The sequence below is a fragment of the Maniola jurtina genome, chromosome 13, assembly GCF_905333055.1.
Source record: "Maniola jurtina chromosome 13, ilManJurt1.1, whole genome shotgun sequence".
NCBI lineage: Eukaryota > Metazoa > Arthropoda > Insecta > Lepidoptera > Nymphalidae > Maniola > Maniola jurtina.
This window is the reverse complement of record NC_060041.1, coordinates 10,777,753-10,802,892: the sequence shown is the minus strand read 5'-3', so window position 1 is coordinate 10,802,892 and position 25,140 is coordinate 10,777,753. Positions and strand designations below refer to the sequence as shown.

At 36.2% G+C, this 25,140-nt stretch overlaps 2 protein-coding genes across 2 annotated transcripts in view; both read right to left on the bottom strand.

Moving 5' to 3' along the window:
• The window catches only part of LOC123871004, a 47,062-nt gene extending 39,606 nt beyond the window's left edge, over window positions 1-7,456 (bottom strand). Inside the window, exon 1 of the mRNA XM_045914519.1 lies at window positions 7,206-7,456. The gene's annotated coding sequence lies outside the window, so the exon portion shown is untranslated. The remainder of the gene's footprint in view (window positions 1-7,205) is intronic.
• LOC123871003 (jerky protein homolog-like) lies at window positions 866-2,332 on the bottom strand. The gene has a single exon (XM_045914518.1). It carries the CDS (start codon window positions 2,330-2,332, stop codon window positions 866-868), a length of 1,467 nt encoding a protein of 488 aa, XP_045770474.1.
• Window positions 7,457-25,140: the final 17,684 nt, after the last annotated feature.

Sequence of the window (25,140 nt, the reverse complement as noted above, 5' to 3'; positions counted from 1 at the left end):
TCGTCAATTTTGACTTTTAAAAGTGCTCTTATATTGCTTCATGTTAACTTTGTTAGCCTATATTTTCGGTCCCACAAATTAATTTTATTATTAGGCTGGATTTATTTTACGCCGCCGTGTATGTATCTAACAGAAGCGGTTAGCAAATTGGTCAAGTATATAAAATCTATTTTCGATTTTTTAAATATATTTTTAAAATTCTAATCGAGAGTAGTATTTTCATCGATTATCATCATGATCAACTCATTGCCGGCTTACTATATTGTTTATCACACTAATCACACTAATATTATAAAGGAGAAAGTTTGTATGTGTGTGTGTGTGTGTGTGTGTGTATGTTTGTTACTCCTTCACGCAAAAACTACTGAACGGATTGGGCTGAAATTTAGAATGGAAATAGATTATACCCTGGATTAGCACATAGGCTACATTTTATCCCGGAAAATCAAAGAGTTCCCACGGGAATTTTAAAAACCTACATCCACGCGAACGAAGTCGCGGGTATCAGCTAGTTAACTATATTGTTGTTGTTAATGTTGTATTCTAATATATTCCGATCACGTTTTATTTGTGGAGTAAATAGGCTCCCCGTGAGAAGAGTGAGTCAACTAGTATTGTATAATAGCATTAAATAAATGTATACAGTAGAACTCCAATTATCCGAATTAATGGGGACCGGGACCCATTCGGATAATCAAATATTCGGATAATCGGATTTTTTTTAAAAAAATTGCCATTGGAGAGAATAAAAGCTACGTTTTGATATTGCACTATTTTTTTATTGAATTAAATGAAAGAAACATGAAATTTTCACATGTTTTAAATATAAATAAAATGTACTTATGTACAAGTTTAGAAATAAAAATCATTGTTTTTTAAACATCTCCGTTAATGTAAGCTGTTTTGCGGTCTTCAACCGTTTTCGGGCAGCCAGGTCACGCATTCGCTTGACGGTAAGCAGTTGCAAGTGGTCACACTCGGGCTGACGCTCCATCCACTTCAAAGCAGTCTCGAGGCCGGCAAATGCTTCACTAGCTGATGGTCCAGCGTCTACTTCAACATCAGCAGAAAGTTCTTCTTCCACTTCAACATCTTCTCTCACACTTACAACAATTTCATCGTCATTGAGAATTTGAAAACCAGGGTCAGACGTGTCACAAGCCATCCACTCTCCTACATCTTCAGCACTTACTTCTGTACAACCAGGAATTTTTACAATCATTTTTCTTATTTCCTCTAGTGACAACGCATCTTCATCATCATCATCCTCTCCATATTCTTGTTTCTCATTTTCTTCAGATTCTTTTTTTTTGTTCTTCTCAGACGGTAGGCCTTTCAGTTTATTCCACGCACGTCTTAGCGTCACTGCCGTAACCAAACTCCAAGCTTCCGCTACCATGTAACAGCAGTCCTTTAAATTTATTTTGCTATGATTTGCCAAAACCAATTCTTCATCTTCAGCACCTTCGATCAGCAGTTTTCTCAGCAGTTGCCTTCTGTAATGGCGCTTCATTGTTTCAATAACAGACTGGTCCATGGGTTGCAGCAAACTTGTAACATTGGGAGGCAAAAACGTCGTTTTAAACTGCCCATTCTCTCTTTCCAACAGTTCTGCTGTAGGATGAGTGGGTGCGTTATCAACAATTAAAAGCACCTTACTGCCTTCTTTTCCCACCGATTTTTGGTGCTTTTTCACTTCAGGAATAAACACTTCATCATACCATTCGGTAAACAAAGCTGCAGTCATCCAGGCCTTGGGTTGACTTTTGTAGAAGAGTGGAAGTTTTTTTACGTTTTTAAATGCTCTTGGATTTCTTGACTTTCCTATCAAAAGAAGTGGCAGTTTATGATTTCCAGTGGAGTTGGCACAGTTAAGCACTGTAACACGTTCTTTACTGACCTTATGTCCAGGGGCACTAGATTCCCTTTTAGAAGCCAAAGTGGTTTTTGGTAATGCTTTCCAAACAAGGCCAGTTTCATCGGCATTATAAACAAACTCCGGATCATAGGATTCTGATGCAGTTTTAAATTTTTCAATAAAATTTTCAGCAGCTGCAGAGTCTGCTGAAAGCTTCTCACCAGCCAAATCTAACTCGCGTACACCATGCCTGAATTTAAAATTCCTTAGCCAGCCGTTACTAGCCTTAAAAGATGAATAACCAAGCTTTTCTGTTAAAAGTGTTGACTTACTGTTTTTAATGTCAGAAATTGTTGCTTGTCCAACATCATAAATCTCAGACAACTTCTTACCCGTTACACCTTTATCGAGTTGCTCTATAATTTTCAGTTTGTCCGCTAACGATAGCACAACACGTTTTCTTTTCGAAGCCATGGTATAAAAACAATACAGTATTGTACACGCACAAACAAAAGTAAGCCGTAGCGAAAGAGTAGCGTCCTGGAGCAAGGTCAATAGCACACTGGCTAATCAAAACAAACAATGACAGGTGCGCCGTGACTGCAATGCGCCGGAACTTGTCTTAACTTGCCGCCGTGCCTACACCGACCTCGCGGGGGGAAGTCAGTGTAGGCACAACGGCAAGTTAAGACAAGTCAAGTCAAGACTTGACGCGCAAACACTGGCTTCGCGGGGGGAAGAATAATAGCGCACTTAGACTTTTTTTGGACAATTTTTTGTGATTCGGATAATCGGCGATTCGGATAGTCGGAGTTCGGATAATTGGAGTTCTACTGTACTATTTTAATACAAATGCAAAAAAAAACTGTTTAACTTCATTTATTTTTCAAAGCTTGGTAGTACTTATTATTATACACCGTTTGAAAATCAAATGGGTGAATTATTATAGGTGAGATAGGTTCCAAAATCATTAGACATTGATTGGTTCTACATTGTTGCTTCATTGAATGATATTAAAATGATTTTTACCAGACTACGGCAAAGCCAAGGAGGGTTACGATTCTAGCAGTCTATGTACCTATGTGTGTATGTATTTTTGTATCCAGATTCGGTGTATTCCACCGTAGTGCCTAAACTACTGGGCCGATCTTGCTGAATGAGGTATTAATTAATTCGTTGTACAGGTCCGGGTGACATAGGCTATATCATTTGATACGGAAAAATTGACCTAACGGATGTTACATCAAAAAAAGTGGAGATCTCCAAATTTTTTTTTGCTATTGTATCAAGTGGGATGTCAAATGAAAGAGGTGAAAATTCTGAGTTCATGAATATAAATGTACTACAACATTAAAATATACCAGGCGACAGAAAAACAATTTTACTATAATATTTCAGTGTTTATTAAGACGATCATAGTCGGGTTTTACTTTTCAACTTTATCTTGTCGTAGAAAATCTTCAATGGATTAAAACTAAATGTCAAATGAGCTCTGTGGCTATTATTCAGTGTTAGACACTGAGTTAGTGAATCAGTAGGTTGGTCTGAGAAAATCTTGATTTTTTTTAATATTTTTTTTTAAATCTTACATTTTCTAGCTAGCCAAACTGGTAGGCCAGTTTGTTGGCGAGGTGAAATTATACGTAGGTAAAGGTACCATTGTTTTCTTTTACTTATTTATTCTAGCGCCAAGTTCCTATGTAGGTAGGTAAGTGGTAGGCATCCCTACGTTATAAAGCTGTCGTCAGCTATTAATTAATTATTTATTATTAAAATCTTTTGAATTACGTGCTTTGTTTTTGCACAATATGTTAATTATATAAAGTGAATTGAATCGATAAGTTAATATATTAATAAAATTACAAATTTTTTATGCACGCAAATCAGAATCAGCTAATGAAAATAAATAATAATTAATTATACTTATAGGTATTCGATTATTTAATGTATGTGCAACCATTGTTCTTTGCACTCTTTATAATAATTACTTGCAAAAAAGAGTTACCGTAACGGTGCCATAGCAACAGTGTTACGAAAACACCGGTCAAGTGCAAGTCGGAGGCACACACGAAGGGTTCCGCACCAAATGTTGGACGTCGCCATCTATATATTATGATTTAGTAAACTTACTATGTTCGTGAACATATTTTTTTTTTTGAGATGTATAGGTAACCACAAATTCACGGTTTTCGTATTTTTGCTTTACTTGTGCTATAAGACCTACCTACCTGCCAAATTTCATTATTCGGAAACAACGGGAAGTACTACCTATACCTAACTAACCTATAGGTTTTTTTGACAGACACGACAGACAGACATATAGACAACAAAGTGATCCTATAAGGGTTCCTTTTTACTTTTTGAGGTACGGAACCCTAAAAATGGACTCAACCTGACTGTTGTACTATAAGTTCACCAGTCGTAAATTAGTGCTGGACCTGCTTTTACTCATTTGGCCTTTATCAATAGGGCGGCAACTTGTACGATATTGTGATAAGGATAAAAGAAATAGCTTTGTGTAAAAAAAATATTACCCAGGTCTTTGTATTTTCTCACCTTACCCTGTGATTATGTGAAGGGAGTTTTTATGAGGCTTAATTTATGTAGGACTAGCTGATACCCGCGACTTCTTTCCCGTGGATGTAGGTTTTAAAAATCCCTTGGAAGCTAGTTGATTTTCCGGGATAAAAAGTGGCCTATGTGTAAACTCAGGGTATAATCTATCTCCATTCCAAATTTCAGCCAAATCTGTCTAGTAGTTTTTGCGTCAAAGAGTAACAAACATCCATACATACAAAAATCCATACATACATACTTTTATAATATTAGTAAAATTTATGGGCATCGTACCAGAACGCTAAATCGCTTGGCGGCACGGCTTTGCCGGCAGAGTGGTAACTAGCCACGACCATAGCCTCCTACCACCAGACCAGACCAGAGACAATATATCAATCATAGATTCCCAAAATGCCCCTGCCTGGAATCGAACCCGGGAAAATATTATTAATAATATTAAGATTCTTTGTATTAGCTGACCGGCGGTTAAACCATGACCAAAATATTGTAACGTGATCTTGTGCAACGCTCATAGTGAGCTACCTTGAAACAGTCGCCGCGGGAGAATGGGGTAAGATGCCATACTGTCTGTTACAAACTACAGCTGACGTCTCTTAGGCGGTCTTGTCTATTACAAAAATGTGATTATATGACTATGTCTATACTAATCACTATCCATACTATAAAAGCGTTTGTTTGTTGGTTTGTTAGTTGTAAAAGCTAGTTATGAATGAAATAACCTTCTTCCCTTATTATTACTTGTAGGCAGTATATTAGTTAACTTACGCCGGCTGGGTTTACATAGTCATACTTCTAATCTATCTAGGTACCTACGTATAGAATAGAAAAAACTGAACTTTATAAAATTGAGATTTTTTATCTATCCATATCAAATATATTATGTATAGGACGTCTATGAAAGGATTTTGAGAAATTCCAACAGGATCTAAAAAAAATCCATGCGGGCGAAGTCGTGGGAATAAGCTAATCTATGTGAATAAAGTCTTCATAAAATGTTCTAAATAATGCTGAAAATTACTTTGAAAAACACTAACATCATGAGTTTGGAAAATGGCAATAAGGAAAATTGATAATTGTTTTTTTATATACCTAATCTAGCGAAGTATAAATAATTTATGATCAATTTTGAGCAAAGCCGCTTTGGCAAGTTATTATTTTTTGTAGGAGATAAAACCGGACAACAATTTGAGTTTATAGATTCTCTAACTGCCAATTATTTATTAAAGCTTTATCTATTTCATCAATCAATATTTTTTGTACAGAAATTCCTAAATGAATTGAATGAATTTTTCCGCAATTTTATTTTATTTGGTCCGATTATTTTAGGTACCTATTTCCGGAAGAACTAAGCTATTGTAGGGTGTATGAAATGCAATGGAATTAACCCAAATACTGACACGAGTTTAATATGATTTCACATTTCAGTAGTGTGTCTAACCTTGAAACTGTCACTGAATGATCGTTAGCGTAGGTTATTGGGCAAACGCGATGCAGTCTAGGACATTAAAAAATCAATTTTCAAAACGATTTCGCCAACAAAATTGTCAAGTGTATTAGGTCCTAAGTTTTTGTCTTTTTACTAAATCCTAACATTTAGAAAAGTTAACTCAAAAATGACATTTTAAGAACTGCAAATTAAAAAATTAAATAATTATGAGCATGACTGATACTTTTCGCCTGAGCTCACTCTGTACGAAATTTCGAAATGTCTCAATCACCAGCCAAATATTCGCATTCGAAATTATGCATATGTATAAAGTTTGATAATTTAAGAGAAATTTGGCAAGCTTGTCAAGGATCTTTGCATTATTTTTATACCTATGTATAGGTATATCTCTTAGATTACTGATATTAAATAAATAAACTGACTAACGTACTGACCGACTTAGCAAAGTCCATCCCAAACCTTGGACCTAGAAAGTTGATATTTTGCATAGAGGTTCCCTTTACGATGGTAGACGAGGACTAACGCCAGATTTTTTAACCCCCGAACCAAAAAGAGGGGTGTTATAAGATTGACGTGTGTATCTGTGTATCTGTCTGTGGCATTGTAGCTCCTAAACTAATGAACCGATTTTAATTTGGTTTTTTTGTTTGAAAGGTGGCTTGATCGGGAGTGTTCTCAGCTATAATCCAAGAAAATCGGTCCATCAGTTTGAAATTTATCAGCTCTTTTCTAGTTTCTGTAACCTTCACTTGTCGGGGGTGTTATAAATTTTTAATTTTAGCTAGATACGGGAGGTGGCTAGGTCATAATATAGGTATTAATTATTACATGTTCATAAGTCGCATACGCATTTTCTAATGCAATAGCTTTTATTTGAATTTGAGAAAAGGTAGGAAAATCACCTATTTAAATACATAACATTACGTTTAAACAAATAATAAGTAGGTGTATGCTGGAAAAATAACAACTAAATAATATACTTCCTTATTAAACAAATATATTTCATTAATTTTGAATTATTTACTAATGAATTCTAATACTATGGTATCTATAATTTATGTTTTATATATTATTTAGTTAAAGTAACTAGAATAAAGTCTACGTGATACGCATGTAACGAACTTTTTAACTTACCTACTTTAGGTACATCATTTGTTAATAGGTAATTATTTATCAATTAATTATAGGTAAATAATTAGATAGTTTATGAAAACTGGAAATATAATTACCTATTAGGGACAAAAATCCCTTCTAAATTATCATAATTAATGTGTAAACCATACAATATATTCGTTACGTAAACGCATCTTAGTCTAAACTTACCCGCAAATTAGAAAACCACCCAAAAGTTGAACACAAATTCACACACTTTTCGAAACACTCCTACTTCATACACTTAATTTAATTTATTTTTATTTTTATTTAATTTTTTTAATGCACCTATTGTTTTTTATTCGAACCGTGATCCGCAACGTCTCACGGCAGAATGGCTGGATGAGAACCGTTTTTCTGCACCGCTTTAATTCTAACCTGTCAATGCAAATGGCAAACGCATGGTCGATATGATCGTTCAACGCGACATTGTCTGCAACGCAATTACTGCAATTACGTACGAGGTACTCTGATTGTTTAGATATTGACAATAACTGACCTGGCGCGCCGATTCGCTAACTCTTCGAATCTACTTGAGTTCTGCATTTTGTTTGTACCTAATATCTCTCCGTCTATTGTTATTCTTGAAATAATTACCAATTACCTACTTGAAATTACTTACTTATGACTTAAATAATAGATAAGTATTAATAAACATTTTACTTGTCGGAGTTATGTGCGTTTTAAGCAATTAAATAACTAACTATGCTTTCAGGGTGAAGGAAAACACCGTGAGGAATCCTACATGCCTGAGAGTTCTCCATAATGTCCTCAAAGGTGTGTGAAGTCTGCCAATCCACAATGAGCCAGCGTGGTAAACCTTAAACTCATTCATCAATGATGATTATAAAAAATCCATGGACCAAATCTGAAATATATTTTCAAAAGCATATCGGCTTTTAAAGAACGCATAAAGTAGCTAGGTCGAAAGTACTAACATACTATAAGTAGGTACTAGGACTAGGTACACTGATGCTGTCTGTGTGTTTTTTGTGTATTTAGGTTTATGGGTTATAATACGCCGTTGATAAAAGTCTTATTATATTATACCTATAAATTACTATAGGTGATGCCTATGACTAGTTCCACGCGGATTTAGGTTTTTAAAAATCCCGTTGGAACTCTTTGATTTTTCGGGATAAAAAGATGCATCTATGTCAGTTTCCAGGATGCAATTTACCTCTGTACCCATATAAATCGGTTAGACGGATTGGGCTTCAAGAATCCCGTGGGAACTCTTTGATTTCCCGGGATACAAAGTAGCCTATGTCCTTCCCCGGTATGTAACTCCGTACCAAATTTCATCAAAATCGATTAAACTATTGGGCCGCGAGGAGCTAGCAGACAGATAGACAGACAGACAGACATACTTTTGCATTGATAATATTATAGTATATAGTATGGAAGTATGTATATGGATTAATTATTTATTTAAAAACAGGTATGCGCCTCAAGTTTTTGTAAATGAGAAAGTTTTAATTGGCAATTCCTTTATCACCAGAGTTCACTTTTATAAGTAAGGTAACCAAAATACATCAACCCAGAAAAAGGGTTATAAGTACAGAAGTCACATACAAAAGTAAAAGGTCAAAGTAAAAGGAAAAAGGTTTTTTATAACAACATAATAAGTTCATGCGACGCACGTTATGACGTACCTACTTGGTAATACACAAGAAAGTCCGATTCCTGAGCGTGGATTTACGTTTTTAATTTAATGCTCCGTCTTCCGTATTCAAAAGAAAAGGTTAAAATGCAATGAAAATGTCCGGGGTTCAATCTCGGGCAGGCACCTCAAAGGAGATTGGCGAATTCCATAGAGTTTCAGACCCAGAACCGTGAGCCTTAAGCCCTCGTTCACGAATCAAACTTCTCATGCTTGTTCTAATAAACCAGTCTAACAAAAAACTTCATCAAAGTCTATCAAATAAAGTTGGGAGAAAAAAGATATTCACTTGTATTGCCATATAACGGTTATTTATAAAGTGTTCTTGTGAATAATTATATTTTTGATCCCCATCTTCTAAAATTATCAGGTTTCTTCTTCTTCTCTCTGGGCTGGTTTCCGCACTTAAACGTTACCGTCTGTTGTGCGTGAAAATTATCACGCTTACACGGAAAAATACTGATTTCTGAATCTGAACGGTTTTTAAAAATGCTGGGTCCAAATTTGCCAACCTCCTTTTTCAGAGTTATGTGCGTTAATCAAAAATATAACAAGGCTATTTTCGTAATTGACTTCTATAGAGTTTGTACTAAATTAACTCCGGATTACCAAGGTAGTCCGGAGTTAATTAAGTTAATGTAGTTAATTGACTATTACCTGATAACTCATAAGTTTTAACCAATTAGGTAGGTACCTACCTACTTATTTTGTAAACTTTCTAAAATTTTGAGATATTTCAATATCTTTTTAACCCCCGACCCAAAAAGAGGGGTGTTAAAAATTTGACGTGTGTATCTGTGTCTCTGTCTGTAGCATCGTAGCTCATAAACTAATGAACCGATTTTAATTTAGATTTTTTTTTTTGTTTGAAAGGTGGCTTGATCGAGAGTGTTCTTAGCTATAATCCAAGAAAATCGGTTCAGCCGTTATCAGCTCTTTTCTAGTTACTGTAGTAACCTTCAATTGTCGGGGGTGTTATAAATTTTTAATTTACACTTGTGAGATATTTCGATTTATACTTACTTGGCGAAGAAGTTAGATAATGCGGATATTTGACTCGCGAAAAAACCCACTTAGTGCTGGTTTTTTCGTAAGCAAACTTCATATATAAAAAAAAAATTGTCAACTTTAATAATTAAAAACCGGTCAAGTGCGAGTCAGACTCGCGCACCGAGGGTTCCGTACTCGGGTATTTTTTTCCGACATTTTACACGATAAATCAAAAACTATTATGCTTAAAAATAAAAATAAATAAAAATACTGTTTTAAAATGTACAAGTAAAGCCCTTTCATATGATACCCCATTTGGTATAGTTATCTTACTTTGAAAATTGAAACACATTTAAAAAAAATTGCTGTTATTTAACCACAAATTCACGGTTTTCGGATTTATTCCTTTACTTGTGCTATAAGAGCTACCTAACTGCCAAATCTCAACGGCAAGCACCCTATAGGTTTCTTGACAGACACGACGGACGGACGGACAGACAGACCTTTTTCTTTTTGAGGTACGGAACCCTAAAAACGGATCGATGTAGACCGAGTAGACGTGACTTCAACCTAATTGAGTTGACTATTAGGTTAGGTACTGTAATTAATTAAGTATGTACTCACGGTTCATTATTACGCAAACTATGCCCCATTTTGAAACGGAAAACATTAATTGATTTGTTCAATTAAATCAAATTCATTAATATTATGTTACTAGAAAGTGCCCGCGGCTTCGCCCGCGTGGATTTCGGTTTTTTAAAATCCCGTAGGAACTCTTTGATTTTTCGGGATAAAAAGTAGCCTATGTGCTAATCCAGGATCTATCTCCATTCCAAACAGCCAAATCCATTGAGTAGTTATTGCGTGAAAGAGTAACAAACATACACACACACACACACACACACACTCATACAAACTTTCGCCTTTATAATATTACTAGCTGACGCCCGCGACTTCGTCCGCGTGGATTTAGGTTTTTCGAAATCCCGTGGGAACTCTTTGATTTTCCGGAATAAAAAGTAGCCTATGTGCTAATCCAGGATACTATCTATCTCCATTCCGAATTTCAGCCAAATTCGTCCAGTGGTTTTTGCGTGAAGGAGTAACAAACATACACACACACACACACACACACACATACAAACTTTCGCTTTTATAACATTATATATATATATAGTGTGAATAGTGTGATAGTGTGATAGTGTGATTCGATTGTGTCTGTCTGTCTGCTTAGCTTTTTACGGTCCATCTGTTTAACCGATTTTGACGAAATTTGGTACAGAGATACCTAGCTTGCATCCTGTGGACGTTAAAAACCCCCTATACACAAAAACCTCTATAAGAAAACTAGAAAAAAGCTGATAACTTTCAAACGGCTGAACCGATTTTCTTCGATTATAGCTAAGAACACTCGATCAAGCCACCTTTCAAACTAAAAAAAACTAAATTAAAATAGTTCATTCGTTTAGGAGCTACGATGCCACAGACAGATACACAAACACACAGATACACACGTCAAACTTATAACACCGCTCTTTTTGGGTCGGGGGTTAAAACTATTTAAGGCACTTTTGTTTTCATCTCTTATGTAAAGTTATAGCACTACATATTTTATGATAAAACTAAGTTAATAAATTTTGTTATACCTACTGCTACCTACCATTTTATGTTCTAAATTATGGTAAACTAGATGATGCCCGCGGCTTCGTCCGCGTGGATTTAGGTTTTTCGAAATCCCGTGGGAACTCTTTGATTTTCCGGGATAAAAAGTAGCCTATGTGCTAATCCAGGGTATAATCTATCTCCATTCTAAATTTCAGCCCAATCCGTCCAGTAGTTTTTGCGTGAAGGAGTAACAAACATATACACACACACACACACATACACACACACACACACACACACACACACACATACAAACTTTCTCCTTTATAATATTAGTGTGACTAATAAAAAAATCTGTAACTTTCCATTTTTTGCACAGCGATAAACTACTAATACTTAGTATAAGATTGTACATACATATTTTGTACCCCACTGTTGATGTTTGTTATAATAGTTAGGTATAATAGTTAGGTATAGTGTGATTTTTATTAGTTATAAGCTGCCGATATTAGTTGTAAAAAAGCTAGGTATATAACTTGTTCTTTGTTGGGCTGTTTAAGTTAATACAATGTATATTATAAGTATGTTAATTTTGTATCACATAAGCTTAAAAATGTAACTCAATGACTTAGATTTTCGTAATTATTATAAACTAGCTATTACCCGCGGCTTCGCTCGCGTGACTCAAGCTTTTAATAGTTAAGCTTTTAGTTTCTAGAATATGTCTGCAAAATTTCATGGACTTTGGTTGCTTAATATTCAAATGAAATTGGAACTACGTTTGTATGGAGCGAGTGACGGAGAGACCCCTCTTGATGATGGCACAAAATAATATAATTTGCAAGGCTAGCACGAGACTTGATTATCACAATGCAATCACCATCATTATCATCACAATCGATGTGATTGGCTGATTTAATTTCATTCTTCCTACTACGATATTCTCAAGTCAATCACGGAAGAGTGTCAGACTTACAAGTGCCTGTGACTACGATCACACCTGGTGGTAAGTAACAATGTAGCGTAAGGTGGAAGATGGAATTTGGAAAGGAAATTCCACGGACACGTACCTACGGTGTGATTTGCCTTCTTATTTCTAATTCGAACCGCTAGGATATGGAACGGCCTTCTAGCATTCGTTTCCCCCTCCACTTTTAATACAAGAACCTTCAAGTCAATAGTGATCTGGCAAGCTCACTCCATCTTAAGCTGCATCATCACTTGCCAATGCCCCAAACCAAAAAAAAAAATGGTACCTATACAGCAGTTTTATTGGAAACTATACTACCTTACTCGGCTTCTATGTGGCATCGTATTGGAAGCCTAAATCGCTATACTTTGCCATTAGGGTGATAACTAGCCACGGCCGAAGCCATTATAAATTCTCCCAAAATCGAATCCAGGACCTCTCATTTCTAAGGTCTCTGTGCATGCTGTCGACGCAAGGTCGACGGACAGTTAAAAAATGTTTTCCTGCTAACAGTTTTATTGTGTTTATCTTTGTTCTAGGTTTACTGGATAAATGTTTGCACATAAAATAGTTTAAAGATGATGCCACAATCCTCGCGGGTTGCTAGGCTGCAGTGATGAAGTGAATGAGCCCAATGGACGCCGCGCGAGAGGCACCGGCGCATGTACCTACATTAGACTTCCCGGAGCTTGTTAACATGCTCTAAGGATAACCACCGAGAAGGTTTTAGTGGGAAGAATCCGCTCATAGCCCGGTCTCTTCCCAAAGAGATCTGATATCTTAAAAAGATCCACAATTATTACTAACTAGAGGATGGCCGCGACTTCGTCCGCGTAAATTTAGGTTTTTAAAGATCCCGTGGGAACTGTTTGATTTTCCGGGATAAAATGCCTATGTCAATTACATGGATGCAAGCTACCTCGGTACCAAATTTCATGCAAATCGGTTAAGCGGATAGGTTTTACGAATCCCGTGGGAACTCTTGGATTTTCCGGGATAAAAAGTAGCCTATGTCCGTCCCTTGCAAAAACTAACAATGTACCAAATTTCGTCAGAATTGGTTAAACTGTTGGGTCGTGAAAAGGTAGCAGACAGACAGACAGACACACTTTCGAATTTATAATATTAAGTATGGATAACTGTAGTAATATAAATAATGTTATGTAAAAAATTGGAGTTTCTAAGCGATCAGACTACAACCTGCAAAAAGCAATAAATACCTAATAGTGGTGTGACAATGGAAAACCCTAATGAAGAATCACTTATGAACACATTAGCTTATTATCGCTATTTCATCCGCGTGGATTTATAATTTGTTGAAGTAACTTCTTCAGGCTCAACTGGAGAGTAAGTACTTCCATCCGTATTTAAAATGGCCACCATGCAGAACAGCTGTTTTTGAAATCGCCATGCTGTGGATAGTCCCATGATGACTTGACGTAACTCACGCACAACAGACGGAAACGTTTAACAGGGCTCTCTCCGTCACTTACTCTATACAATCGTAGTTCCAATTTCATTTAAATTTTAAGCAACTGAAGTCCATGATTTGCAGACATATTCTAGAAACTAATATCTGTGCCTGTGGTGTTTTAGATTTTTCTAAAAATATGTACTTAGTTTTAAAATTACAGGGGCTCAAAGATTAATATGTGAATTTTTAAGACCGCGTAACTTTGAAACCGAATATTCTAACAGAAATCTGGAAATCTACAGGCATAGATATTAGTTTCTAGAATATGTCTGCAAAATTTCATGGATTTTGGTTGCTTACTATTCAAATGAAATTAAAACTGCGTTTCTATGGAGCGAGTGACGGAGAGACCCCTCTTAAGTGCGGAAACCATCCCAGAGAGAAGAAGAGAACTTAACACAACTGTAAATTAGTAAAGGAAATGAAATGAAACTATAATATTTTTTTAATAGTTTCCTTTTTAATAAATACACTTTTACATTTGTAAAATTGACTCTTCAGCTTTCTTTACCTCCAACTTTTTAAAATCTGGACCATTTTGTCTTCTAAAACGGCTGCAATTCTTTGTAGCTTGAAAATTTATACGCCTTACCTAATTTCGAATTTAGGAAAAGAATATTTAAATCAGACGGGGCCATGTCTGGACTGTACGAAGGATGATTGAGGACAATAAAGCTGCACATATGTACTGAGCCTTTGAAACACTGAAATTACGGAATTTACAGGCGTTATCATGAAGCAGGAAGACCTTGCGAGAGCTTGCTCCTGCAATGTCCTTTTACCATGTGTCTCTTGCAACTGATGGCTTCACCTTGATAGTATCAAGATTCCAAGGTTCCAAGGCCGTCAGTTACCATAAAGTTGATACCTACGTGTTTATTTATTAATAACTGGGAAATACAACATGATGCAGTGTGACAATATTAGGTACCTATGTCATAGCTTGACGCACATAACTAGATAGGCACCTACATATATTAGTCATTATGGGACCACCTAGTAGTTTTCTCATAAATTATAAAATTCTCCTTAGTTCATCACCTTTTCAGTTCAGTTTTTGACAGCATTATCTTATTATCGATCGAATAAGTTCTACAAAATGGTTATGTACCCCACCTACTTATTACGACACCTAAATGACTCAGAACTATTTAAGATTAATACCTATTTGGATTATTTAGATCTATGTTAAAGATAAACTAAATACATAACTACTTAATTAATAAAGTCCCCTGAAATTGTAGGTAGGCTCCACTTATCTGTATCTACAAATAAATAAAATAGAATTGTCTGTTTGTGATTTCAAAATATGTAATTAATCATCATCAACAACCGTAGACGTCCAATGCTGGGTAAGTATAGTTTTTTTGTGGGAAAACACCACCTCCACACACCACCGTCTTCGTGGTACAGAAATAGCTTGCACTCGGAGATGGGCATGAGCTACTTTTAACTCCAGAAAATCAAAGAGTTCCCATAGTATTTTTAAGAACCTAACCTTTTTTTTACCTAATTCCACCATCAGATGGAACTGTACCGGTGCTGTGCTGGTGCTGGTGGTACTAGCAGATGACATCGGATATCATCTGCTAGTAATATTACAATAATAATAATTAATTAATGCGAAAGTACTTAATTCAAGCACGCTACAATGCAGCTACAGCTCGCATAATTTTTGTATGGACTTGAAATTGCAAAGTTTCAGGCTACAATTTACCTACTCATCCCGGAAAATTAAAGAGTCCACACAGGATTTTTAAAAGTCGCTGGCATTATCTTGTTGTTATTATTTTTATGTTTATCTGGGATTATGTTCAAACTGTCTGAAACGATTTTTTTTTTCCAGGCAGGCATTTCTCAGATAGGTAAAGGACTTGCAAGACATGATCAAGTCTATTTTTTTCTCATTAAACAGCATTTAAACAGGGACTTAAAACATAGATCCACCCGGAGTATTGCGGGCTAAATTAAATAATAATTATTATAGGTTTAAAGAACTAGAACCCAAATCTTGTTAAACTGAAAAAAAAGAACCACGTCTGCAGGCTTTAAACAGCTGAGTAATAAGTAGGTATCTTAAATGTGACCTTCTCGAGTTAACCGTAAACATTTATATCGCTGACCGTTAATGAGTGGATTTTATTGTAAGTTGATATTCATAATGACATGCAGTTAAAGGTCTATCAATTCAAAATCGCGACACCATTGCACATGTCATATTGCAAAACCATGATAATGGATATTGCAAACTGTAACCATTGCGACATGCGATAAGCAGTAATTAAGTTTATTGATAAGTCTACTCGACAACAGATGGCGTAGTGATACTAAAATCTATACATATAATAAAATTGTAGAAAAGTGGTGTCTGTACAATGGAAATATATAAAAAAAAGTAGCAGGGGTTGTTATTATATCGATGCCGAACCCGAAATTGTAATAAAAAAAATTTTTTGTCTGTTTGTCTGTTTGCCTGTGTGTTTGTGCACGCTAATATCAGAAACGGCTTATTCGATTTAGATACGGTTTTCACTAATATATTGTAGTAAGCTTCACTTAACATTTAGTGTTTATTTCACGTCAATCGGTTCATAAATAAAAAAGTTATGTCAATTTAAAGAATCACGGTGAACATTTTTAACGTACATGCTGCCCGAAAAGTCACTATTCCACGCGAACGAAGTCGCGGGCACAGCTAGTTGATAAATAATATTATCATCATCAACCGATCGATAGTCGTCCACTTCTGGACATACTTTAGGTCTCTTGTAGGGACTTCCACACGCCTAGGTCTTGCGCCGCTTGCATCCAGCGGCTCCCTGCGACTTGCCTGATGTCCACGTATTGGGAGGTCTTTCAACATTGCGCTTTGCGGTGCAAGGTTGCCAGTACAGCACCTTGGGACCCCAACGCGTCTATCGGTTTTTCGAACTATGTGCCCTGCTTATTGCCACTTGAGATTCGCCACCCGCTGAGCTACTCTATTACTCTGGTTTTCCTAGGGTAAATAATATGTAGAGTATTTTAAAATTATGATAATTCATATATTGATATATAAATTATTGAAAAGAAACATTGAAATAAAATTGATTGTCATGAGAAGCTACTCAACAACAGATGGCAGTAGGTACTTTTATTATATTGATAGAAAAAGAAGTTCATTAAATATTTTTTTAACTTGAAAGTTATGATATCAGTAATGATTATATTTAAATTAAAAAAAAATTACCAAATTAGGTAAGTATTTAATATAATAATACTTGTATATTTTTTGTTACAATTATTTGTTTTTGTCTCAACAAATATGCCAAAATAATTTAAAGATAGGTAATATAGGTAAATATGTCCTATGCGCTAGTAATAAAAATTAATAAATAAATGATACGTATTTTTATTTTTATTTTTTAGCAGTGCCTCCGTAAATAAAATAGCAAAAATGCACAAAACAATATTGGCCTATCGGCTAATATCCTAATTTCTAGGAGTCCCGTACCTCAAAAGGAAAAAGGAACCCTTGTAGGATTACTTCGTAGTATGTTTGTCTGTCTGTCGAGTCTGTCAAGAATTGGAAATCAAAACCTATAGGGCACGGTCTACTTCCGTTTTCCTAAATCACATCAACACGGTGCTGCTTGCAAATTTTTATTATATTATACTAGAGAATGCCCGCGACTTCGCGTGAATTTTGGTTTTTAAAGTACCCATGGGAACTATTTGCTTTTCCGGGATAAAAAGTTGCATTATGTCAATTGCAGGGCCGCTATCTCGGATGGCTATTTAAGAATCCTGTGGAAACTCTTTAATTTTCTGGAAAAAAGTAACCTATCCATCCCCGGGATATAAGCTAACTCTATATATCAACTCTATATAAAACGGCATTCCGAACCAGTGGTAAATTATTTGACGATTCAAAAGCACTTGTAAAAGTTTATTTGAATAAAAATCTATTCTATTCTATTCTATTCTATTCTATACCAAATTTCGTCAAAATCGGTTAAACTGTTGGGCCGTGAAAAGGTAGCAGACAGACAGACAGACAGATCGACACACTTTCGCATTTATAATATTAGTATGTACGTGACGTAGAATAATCATGTGTGGCTTGGGAAGTTCTTACAAGAGACCTAGTATGCCCAGCAGTGGACGTGTATCAGTTCATGACAATGACGACATATATTTTGGTACTTATAATTGTTTAATTCCTATTGCCGGGAATCGAACACAGGACTTCCCACGTATAAAATCACAGCGCTCGCCATACCAGACGTTCGTCAGAACCCTCATTCTGTAGTATCGATTTGTAAGATTGAATAATTCAGAAGCTACTTGTTTATATTGCCTTGTTACAAAATGTAAGTAGCGATTATATATAGCCGTGTTTTTTAATCATAACAGATACAATTAGGTAAGTATATCAATTACAATGTACCTACAATAAAGGCGTGGACAGAACAAAAGCGAGCCGTCAGCGACAACGCGACGTGCAACGTGCAACTGAAGTTCGACGTAGCTGCTAGAGGTTTTAAAACAAGGAGCTATGGGTGATGTCTGCGACTTCATCTACAAGACTAAGATCCTTTTTTATGAAAGAATTATGAATATTGAATTTATTAAACTACTAATTAGTCAAAAATTAAGCTAGATCGTAGTTCAATTGAGTAGCTCAATGCCGCTCAGTAATAAGAACAAAAATTTCTGCCGTTACGCTGTGTGTCTGACGAAGCCTTTATCATTGGCGGCCGTGTCGATAAAAAGCGATCTCTCTTTGATCTCTCGAAGCATTTGGCAAATCAAATCAAACGAAGGTAATGAGGATGTGACCTAGTTGGAAAACCGATCAAGTGTGAGTCGAATTCACACACGAAGGGTGTACGTACGTACAAGATATACCTAACTATCACTTACCTACCTATTTGCTATGTAATTAAGTAGGTAAGATAATTGTTTGGTTGTAAATAAAAACTGTTTCAATTTCCAAAGAACTTTTATAAATGTCCATATTTTCCTGCTGCCTACGTCACTATTTCGTCACTTTTACCTAATTCGTTTGTAATATAATAATACGAAACTGACCGACGACACAAATTTCATATGACGTAATATTACCTACATAGCCGGTCATAACCACCAAACCTGTTCGCTAGTGATGTGACACGCAAGTTGTCGATAAAATAACTTTTATTAATTCATATAATTTGCATCAATCTAAATATATGAAAGGACTTGTTCTAACCGACTCATCTATCAACGCACAGCTTAATCTGCTATGGTTAAAGAAAAATTGACGGTAGGTTTGCAACGTAAGCACTCATTAGGAAAATATTTTCGGAAATGCCACCCCTAAGAAGGTATTAGGAGCAACTGCTTCACCAGCTAAACCAGAACTTAAATTCGGAGCCCATCAGCGAAACTAAGGGTCAATAAAGACAGTGGACGCTCGCTTAGGCTCCTCAACCAAGTAGAAGGGTATTTCACCCTGGTACAGTGTAACTTTGTCTTATGCTATGACTATCTATGACATCAATGAAACAGCTTGCCGGAAGATCCTTGTATGATCATTGTAAGTGCTGAAAGGTGATTCGTAAGTATACACGATTGAAACACATCGCAGCTACGGTTTTTTAGATTGGACCGTTCGTATCTGGTCTCCCGCATCATAACATCAACTAGCGTTACACTTACCACATATCATCACTTATGAGATTATTATGCAACAATTGCGACATTAACATTGTATTTTATTTAAAAGTATTTATACATTTTTGAGATTAGAGATTGGATAATTTCTTGACTTATGGGAAACCTAAATTTTCTTTGTTTTTATATTATGGAAGTTAGTGAAGTTTAGTTATGTAGGAAATAGTTCGTTAACAAACTTGCCCACCATTTTGGCGAGATATTTTTTGTAAGTAAATAAATAAAGAAATAAAAGTGAAAATTGTTTATTTGAAATACCTAACTTAGCTTTACAGTATCCCCAAGAGATTAAAGCCTTCTTTTAGGCTTATAAAATTTAAAAAAGTAATAGTTTAAACATCGATGACATAGCGGTACATCACTAGCGCGTAATGAAGCACGACCACTTTCACCGCCCTATGTTAGCGTGTTTCCTACTTATATTAGCTAAAACATTACACATACCTACTTAACCAACTTTGCATTTTTCTTTGCATTGTTTCCAACCGGCTTCGGTAAGGTTATGAGTTTAGCAGTTTGTATGTTGGTTCATCGGGTCCCTCGTTTTACCAAAACCCATCACCAGCCCACTAATATTAAGTATTTTTTTTTTATAAAAGAATATTAGCCATATTAAATGACTAATATTCCCCTTTCCTCTCGAACTAAGCGTCAGGCTTGTGCTAGGAGTAGGTACGACAATAGTGCAACGGGCGGGGTTTGAACCGTCGACCTTTCGGTTTTCAGTCCACTCCTTTACCGGTTGAGCTATTGAGGCTCTAGTATGAGAAGAGTTTACCATTATGGCTAAGTGTGGATTATAAGACTTCATACACCGCTGAGAACGTAATGGAGAACTCTCGAGCGTGCAGGTTTTCTCACAATGTTTTCCATTAAAGCAAGTGATAGTTAATTGCTTAAAAGGCACGCGCCCCAAATGAATAGCGGATGCGTGGCCGCGAATCTCTGAATCCCTGTATCAAACCACGGAATCCCCGAATCGAACCCCAGAATCCCGAATAGGATCGAGATCTTTACCACCAGTTAAATTTTAACGGTGATAGCCTAGTTAATGTAAAGTAGGTAATGTTATAATTTATAACATTGTATAGGTGGTAATAATTTAATTTAACGGAAGGTGGTTGGTATATTTAATACTAGCTGATTACCGCGACTTCGATCGCGTGGATGTAGGTTTTTTAAAATTCCCGTGGGAACTCTTTGATTTTCCGGGATAAAAAGTAGCCTATGTGCTAATCCAGGGTATAATCTATCTCCATTCTAAATTTCAGCCCAATCCGTCCTGTAGTTTTTGCGTGAAGGAGTAACAAACATACACACACACACACACACACACACACACACACACACATACAAACTTTCTGCTTTATAATATTAGTGTGATACCACCTTCTTTTGTAGGGTTTCGTACCCGAAATAATTACCAATTACCCCATTATACTCAGCTATCCTAAAAAACTGCTACAAAGCCGGCAACACATTTTGCTGTTTGTTCCTCTTGTTTTTGCAAATCTTCATTCAAGCGGCACTAACTAAGTACTCATTAACATCAAATAGCTCGCTACTGGTCTGAGTGCTAGATAGATAGATTTTGATACCCTTGACGAGTCTTGACACAACAACAACAGACACGACAGACAGACAGACCGACAGATAAACAACTAAGAGATTTTCAGGAGATACGAAACCCTAAAAAACTTCCCATTAGATTTTTATGAATGATAAAACCAAATCATTATTATTATTCAATCATTATTATTCAACCACTTAAGTACCTGCTTAATGACTGAAATATTTAGTGGATTATTTTCTAAAGTAAAAGACCTTGTCTTTTCAGAATAGAAAACTGTTTCTGATAACAGTTGAAACGTAGTTAATAAAAGTTATCGACAAGTGGCAATTTCAAGAAAGAGGCCTTATAAAAAGCATACTTAGAAATAGGTTAGTAGGCTTATAAGTAGTAATAGATATCTATGTAATTTATTCAATATCCATTTATTATAGGTAGATATACATTACTCGATCGTAATGGGTAAAGTACGTGAGCATTACGTGGGTAATTAAATTAATTGTTAATTAGTACTGAATTTCCCGTTCATCGATGTTATTTCGATTCGATACATTATTCGACTAACTTATGCCCGCGATTTCGTCCGCGTGGACTACACAAACTTCAAAGTTCATTCCTCTATTTTATCTCTTTAGGGGTTGAATAATTTTCAAAATCCTTGCCCGATCCGTTTAGTAATTTGATAGATCAGTCAGTCAGCTTTTCCTTTTATATTTTTAGACTAATTTATGCCCGCGACTTCGTCTGCGTGGACTTCACGAATTTCAAACCCCTATTTTACCCCTTTAAGGATTGAATTTTCAAAAATCCTTTCTTCATCATAATAAATAGCTAACTGCATGCCACAATCCGATCCGTCCAGTAGTTTGAGCTGTGCGTTGATAGATCAGTCGGTCAATCAGCTTTTCCTTTTATTTATAACTAGAAGATGCCCGCGGCTTCGCTCGCGTGGATTTCGGTTTTTTAAAATCCCGTGGGAACTCTTTGATTTTCCGGGATAAAAAGTAGCCTATGTGCTAATCCAGGGTATAATCTATCTCCATTCTAAATTTCAGCCCAATCCGTCCAGTAGTTTTCGCGTGAAGGAGTAACAAACATACACACACACACACACACACACACACATACCAACTTTCGCCTTTATAATATTAGTGTGATTTATATAGTTATATTAAAAAGCGGTTACAGCGTCGGCCGATTTGGAAGGTCCGAGGTCCGAAACTGGGGACGCACCTATAACTTTCCGGAGTTAATGTGCGTTTTAAGCAATTTAAGCAAGTGACGTTTTAACGATGAAGGAAAACATCCTGATGAAACCCTTTATTGGCTGAGAATCCACACATACAAAGCAAAACAAAAATATAGGCCGATATACAATTTTACACTCATAAATTCGACTAAATTAACTATTAGGGTTCCGTACCCGAAGAGTGTCAACGAGACCCTATTGCTAAGCCTCCACTGTCCAACCGTCCATCCGTCCGTCTGTCTGTCTGCGGGCTGTAAACTATCTCGTGAATAGGTACCTACTCGTAAGTAGAGAGTTGAAATTTTCACAGAATGTGCATTTCTATTGCCGCTGTACAACATTATAATAAAAATTTCAATAGGGTTTGAAAATTAAAAACCGCTAAAACTGATTTTCTTGTACGGAACCCTTATGCGAGTGCAACTCGCACTTGGCCGATTTTGTTCTTATGATGCGCGTTTTGTGCACGGTCCGTGCGCGTGCGCAGGTGTGGATCTACCTTAAAATATTTTCATAAAGTAGATGCTGGTAGTTTCTGTTCTGTACTGCCCATTTCCGAGAGGGAAGCTGTAATGTAAGGCCAACATCAATAAATAGATACTGAAACACGCGAGAAAAATAATTGTGAAATCAGATTTTAACGCATGTTATTTTCAATACACGTTGCTTGTTTACACGTCGGTACATTGGCCTCGCTTTACTATGAGACTTTATATAATAATGGGCGATTCTTTAACGTACCTTCTTAGTAAGGAAATAGTTATTTGTGTCATAAGGGAACAAAGTGATACTTTGTTCCCCGAGGGCGTTATTTTGAATGCAGAGCAAAGCGAAGTATTCTATAATAAGATTCCGAGCGCAGCGAGGTACGAGTAGGTATCATAAGGTAGAATTAGGAGCGTAGTTTAATTTAATAGGCACCTATCTGAAAAATGATAGAAAGGTGAACCCCGAGGTCCAGTGTGGTGGCTTTAAAACTACGCAGCGCGCAAGCTCCGGGTGTAGGTACACTATTATTCACTAAATGATGCCCGTGGTTTCGCCCGCCTGGATTTAGGTTTTTAAAAACCCAGTGGGGAGTTTTGATTTTCCAAGACATAAGGTAGGCTATCCGTAGTAGCCAGTCTCCGGGATGCAAAGTATCTTTGAAGACACGAGTATCCAGAGTAGATACTTGATATAATTTTCTCATCAACATCTCTTACTGGTGCCATGTACTTACTGGTACCTACTAGAGTACCAGTATGGCACATCTCTAGTGTCATGAGAACACGTGTACGATATCTTCATGATTGATTTACGGTGACAGGTGGCATAAGTGACAGTTGTAAAGGTCAAGGAAAAAAGATTTAGCTATATTGTTCTTCTTGTAGAAAAAGCTATTAGTGGCTATTAGTAGCTATTTTATGTGCTTTTGATAGCCCCTCTGCCCTTTGAGCTTTATCTCTTTGGTTCTAAGTTCTAACCTATAGTAATATTATAAGTATGTCTCTTTATTATCGGTAAGAACCACTAAATCTAGGGACTGTAATGGAATTACGCAAAAAAAAAAAAATTCGCCATGGGGATAGTGCCTAATTTTTTTAAGGTGCTGGAATGGCGACTTCGTACCGGAAAACGCAGTGCTGGAAGACCTCTACTAGGTGTACCTACAGAAGACATCAAACAAGTCGCATGGAATCGCTTGATTCAAGGCGGCGCAAAACCGTGACGTGTTGAGGTCCATACAAGAGACCTACGAGTATATCCAACTGTGGAAAACAATCGGTTGACCTATGTCCAACTGTGAAAAACAATCGGTTGTTACGGAAAAATATGGTTCTATAAAAATGTGCTGTATCGAACAAGTGTAAATTACAAGTTTATAACACCCTCGATAAGTGAAGGTTACAGTAATAACTAGAAAAGAGCTGATAACTTTCAATCGGGTGAACCGATTTTCTTGGATTATAGCTAAGAACACTCTCGATCAAGCCACCTTTCAAATAAAAAAACTAAATTAAAATCGGTTCATTAGTTTAGGAGCTACGATGCCACAGACAGATACACAGATACACACGTCAAACTTATAACACCCCTCTTTTTGGTTGGGGGTTAAAAAGGTAACACAATAAGTACTCCATCACACAGAAAATAATAATAGTGATAAGCTTGCTATACTTGGGTGACACAAATAATAATAAATAATTATTAGGTAGGTATAATATTTATATTAGGTTAAATAAACCCTTGCAAACTTACGTATTTAGTAATATATAGCATGAATATTACGCATGTTTTCTGCGAGCATACGGGGCCTAAAAACGTTCGTGACCGCTGCGTTATGCTTGAACTCACAACTCTCAATACAACATATCCAAGTCGTAATACAAAAACTAAAGTAACACTTATAGAAATGGAAAGAATAGTTTTTTTTTTACAAAATAATCATGTAAATCAAGGTAGCATTTTATGATGTAAGGTAGTATTATAAGGCGAAAGTGTTCGCTTTGTAGTCAGAGTGTATTTGTGCATTGCAGCTTGCAGGAAGTTTCTAAGCAGGATTCCCCTCCATAGAATACTGGTTATACCACTAATCACTTTGGAAATAGAGTCAACAGCAAAACACATTATTTGACACAATTTTAAACACCAGGTACATTCCATACAAAAGGATATTTTGAACCGAAAAATTACCATCGGACAATTATTTTTATCATCAGATCCTTGACCCCCGGATATCTCTAAAATATTATAACATTAGGGAAACGTAAAATAATGTAAATCGCAGATAATTTAAGCGTAGTTAAATAAGTATAAGGATCTCAATCATAAATGAGTAAGGATCCAGTAAGGATTACTGCGTTGAATTCGCGGCGGGCGCGTTGCGAATAAGCGACCGTATGTTT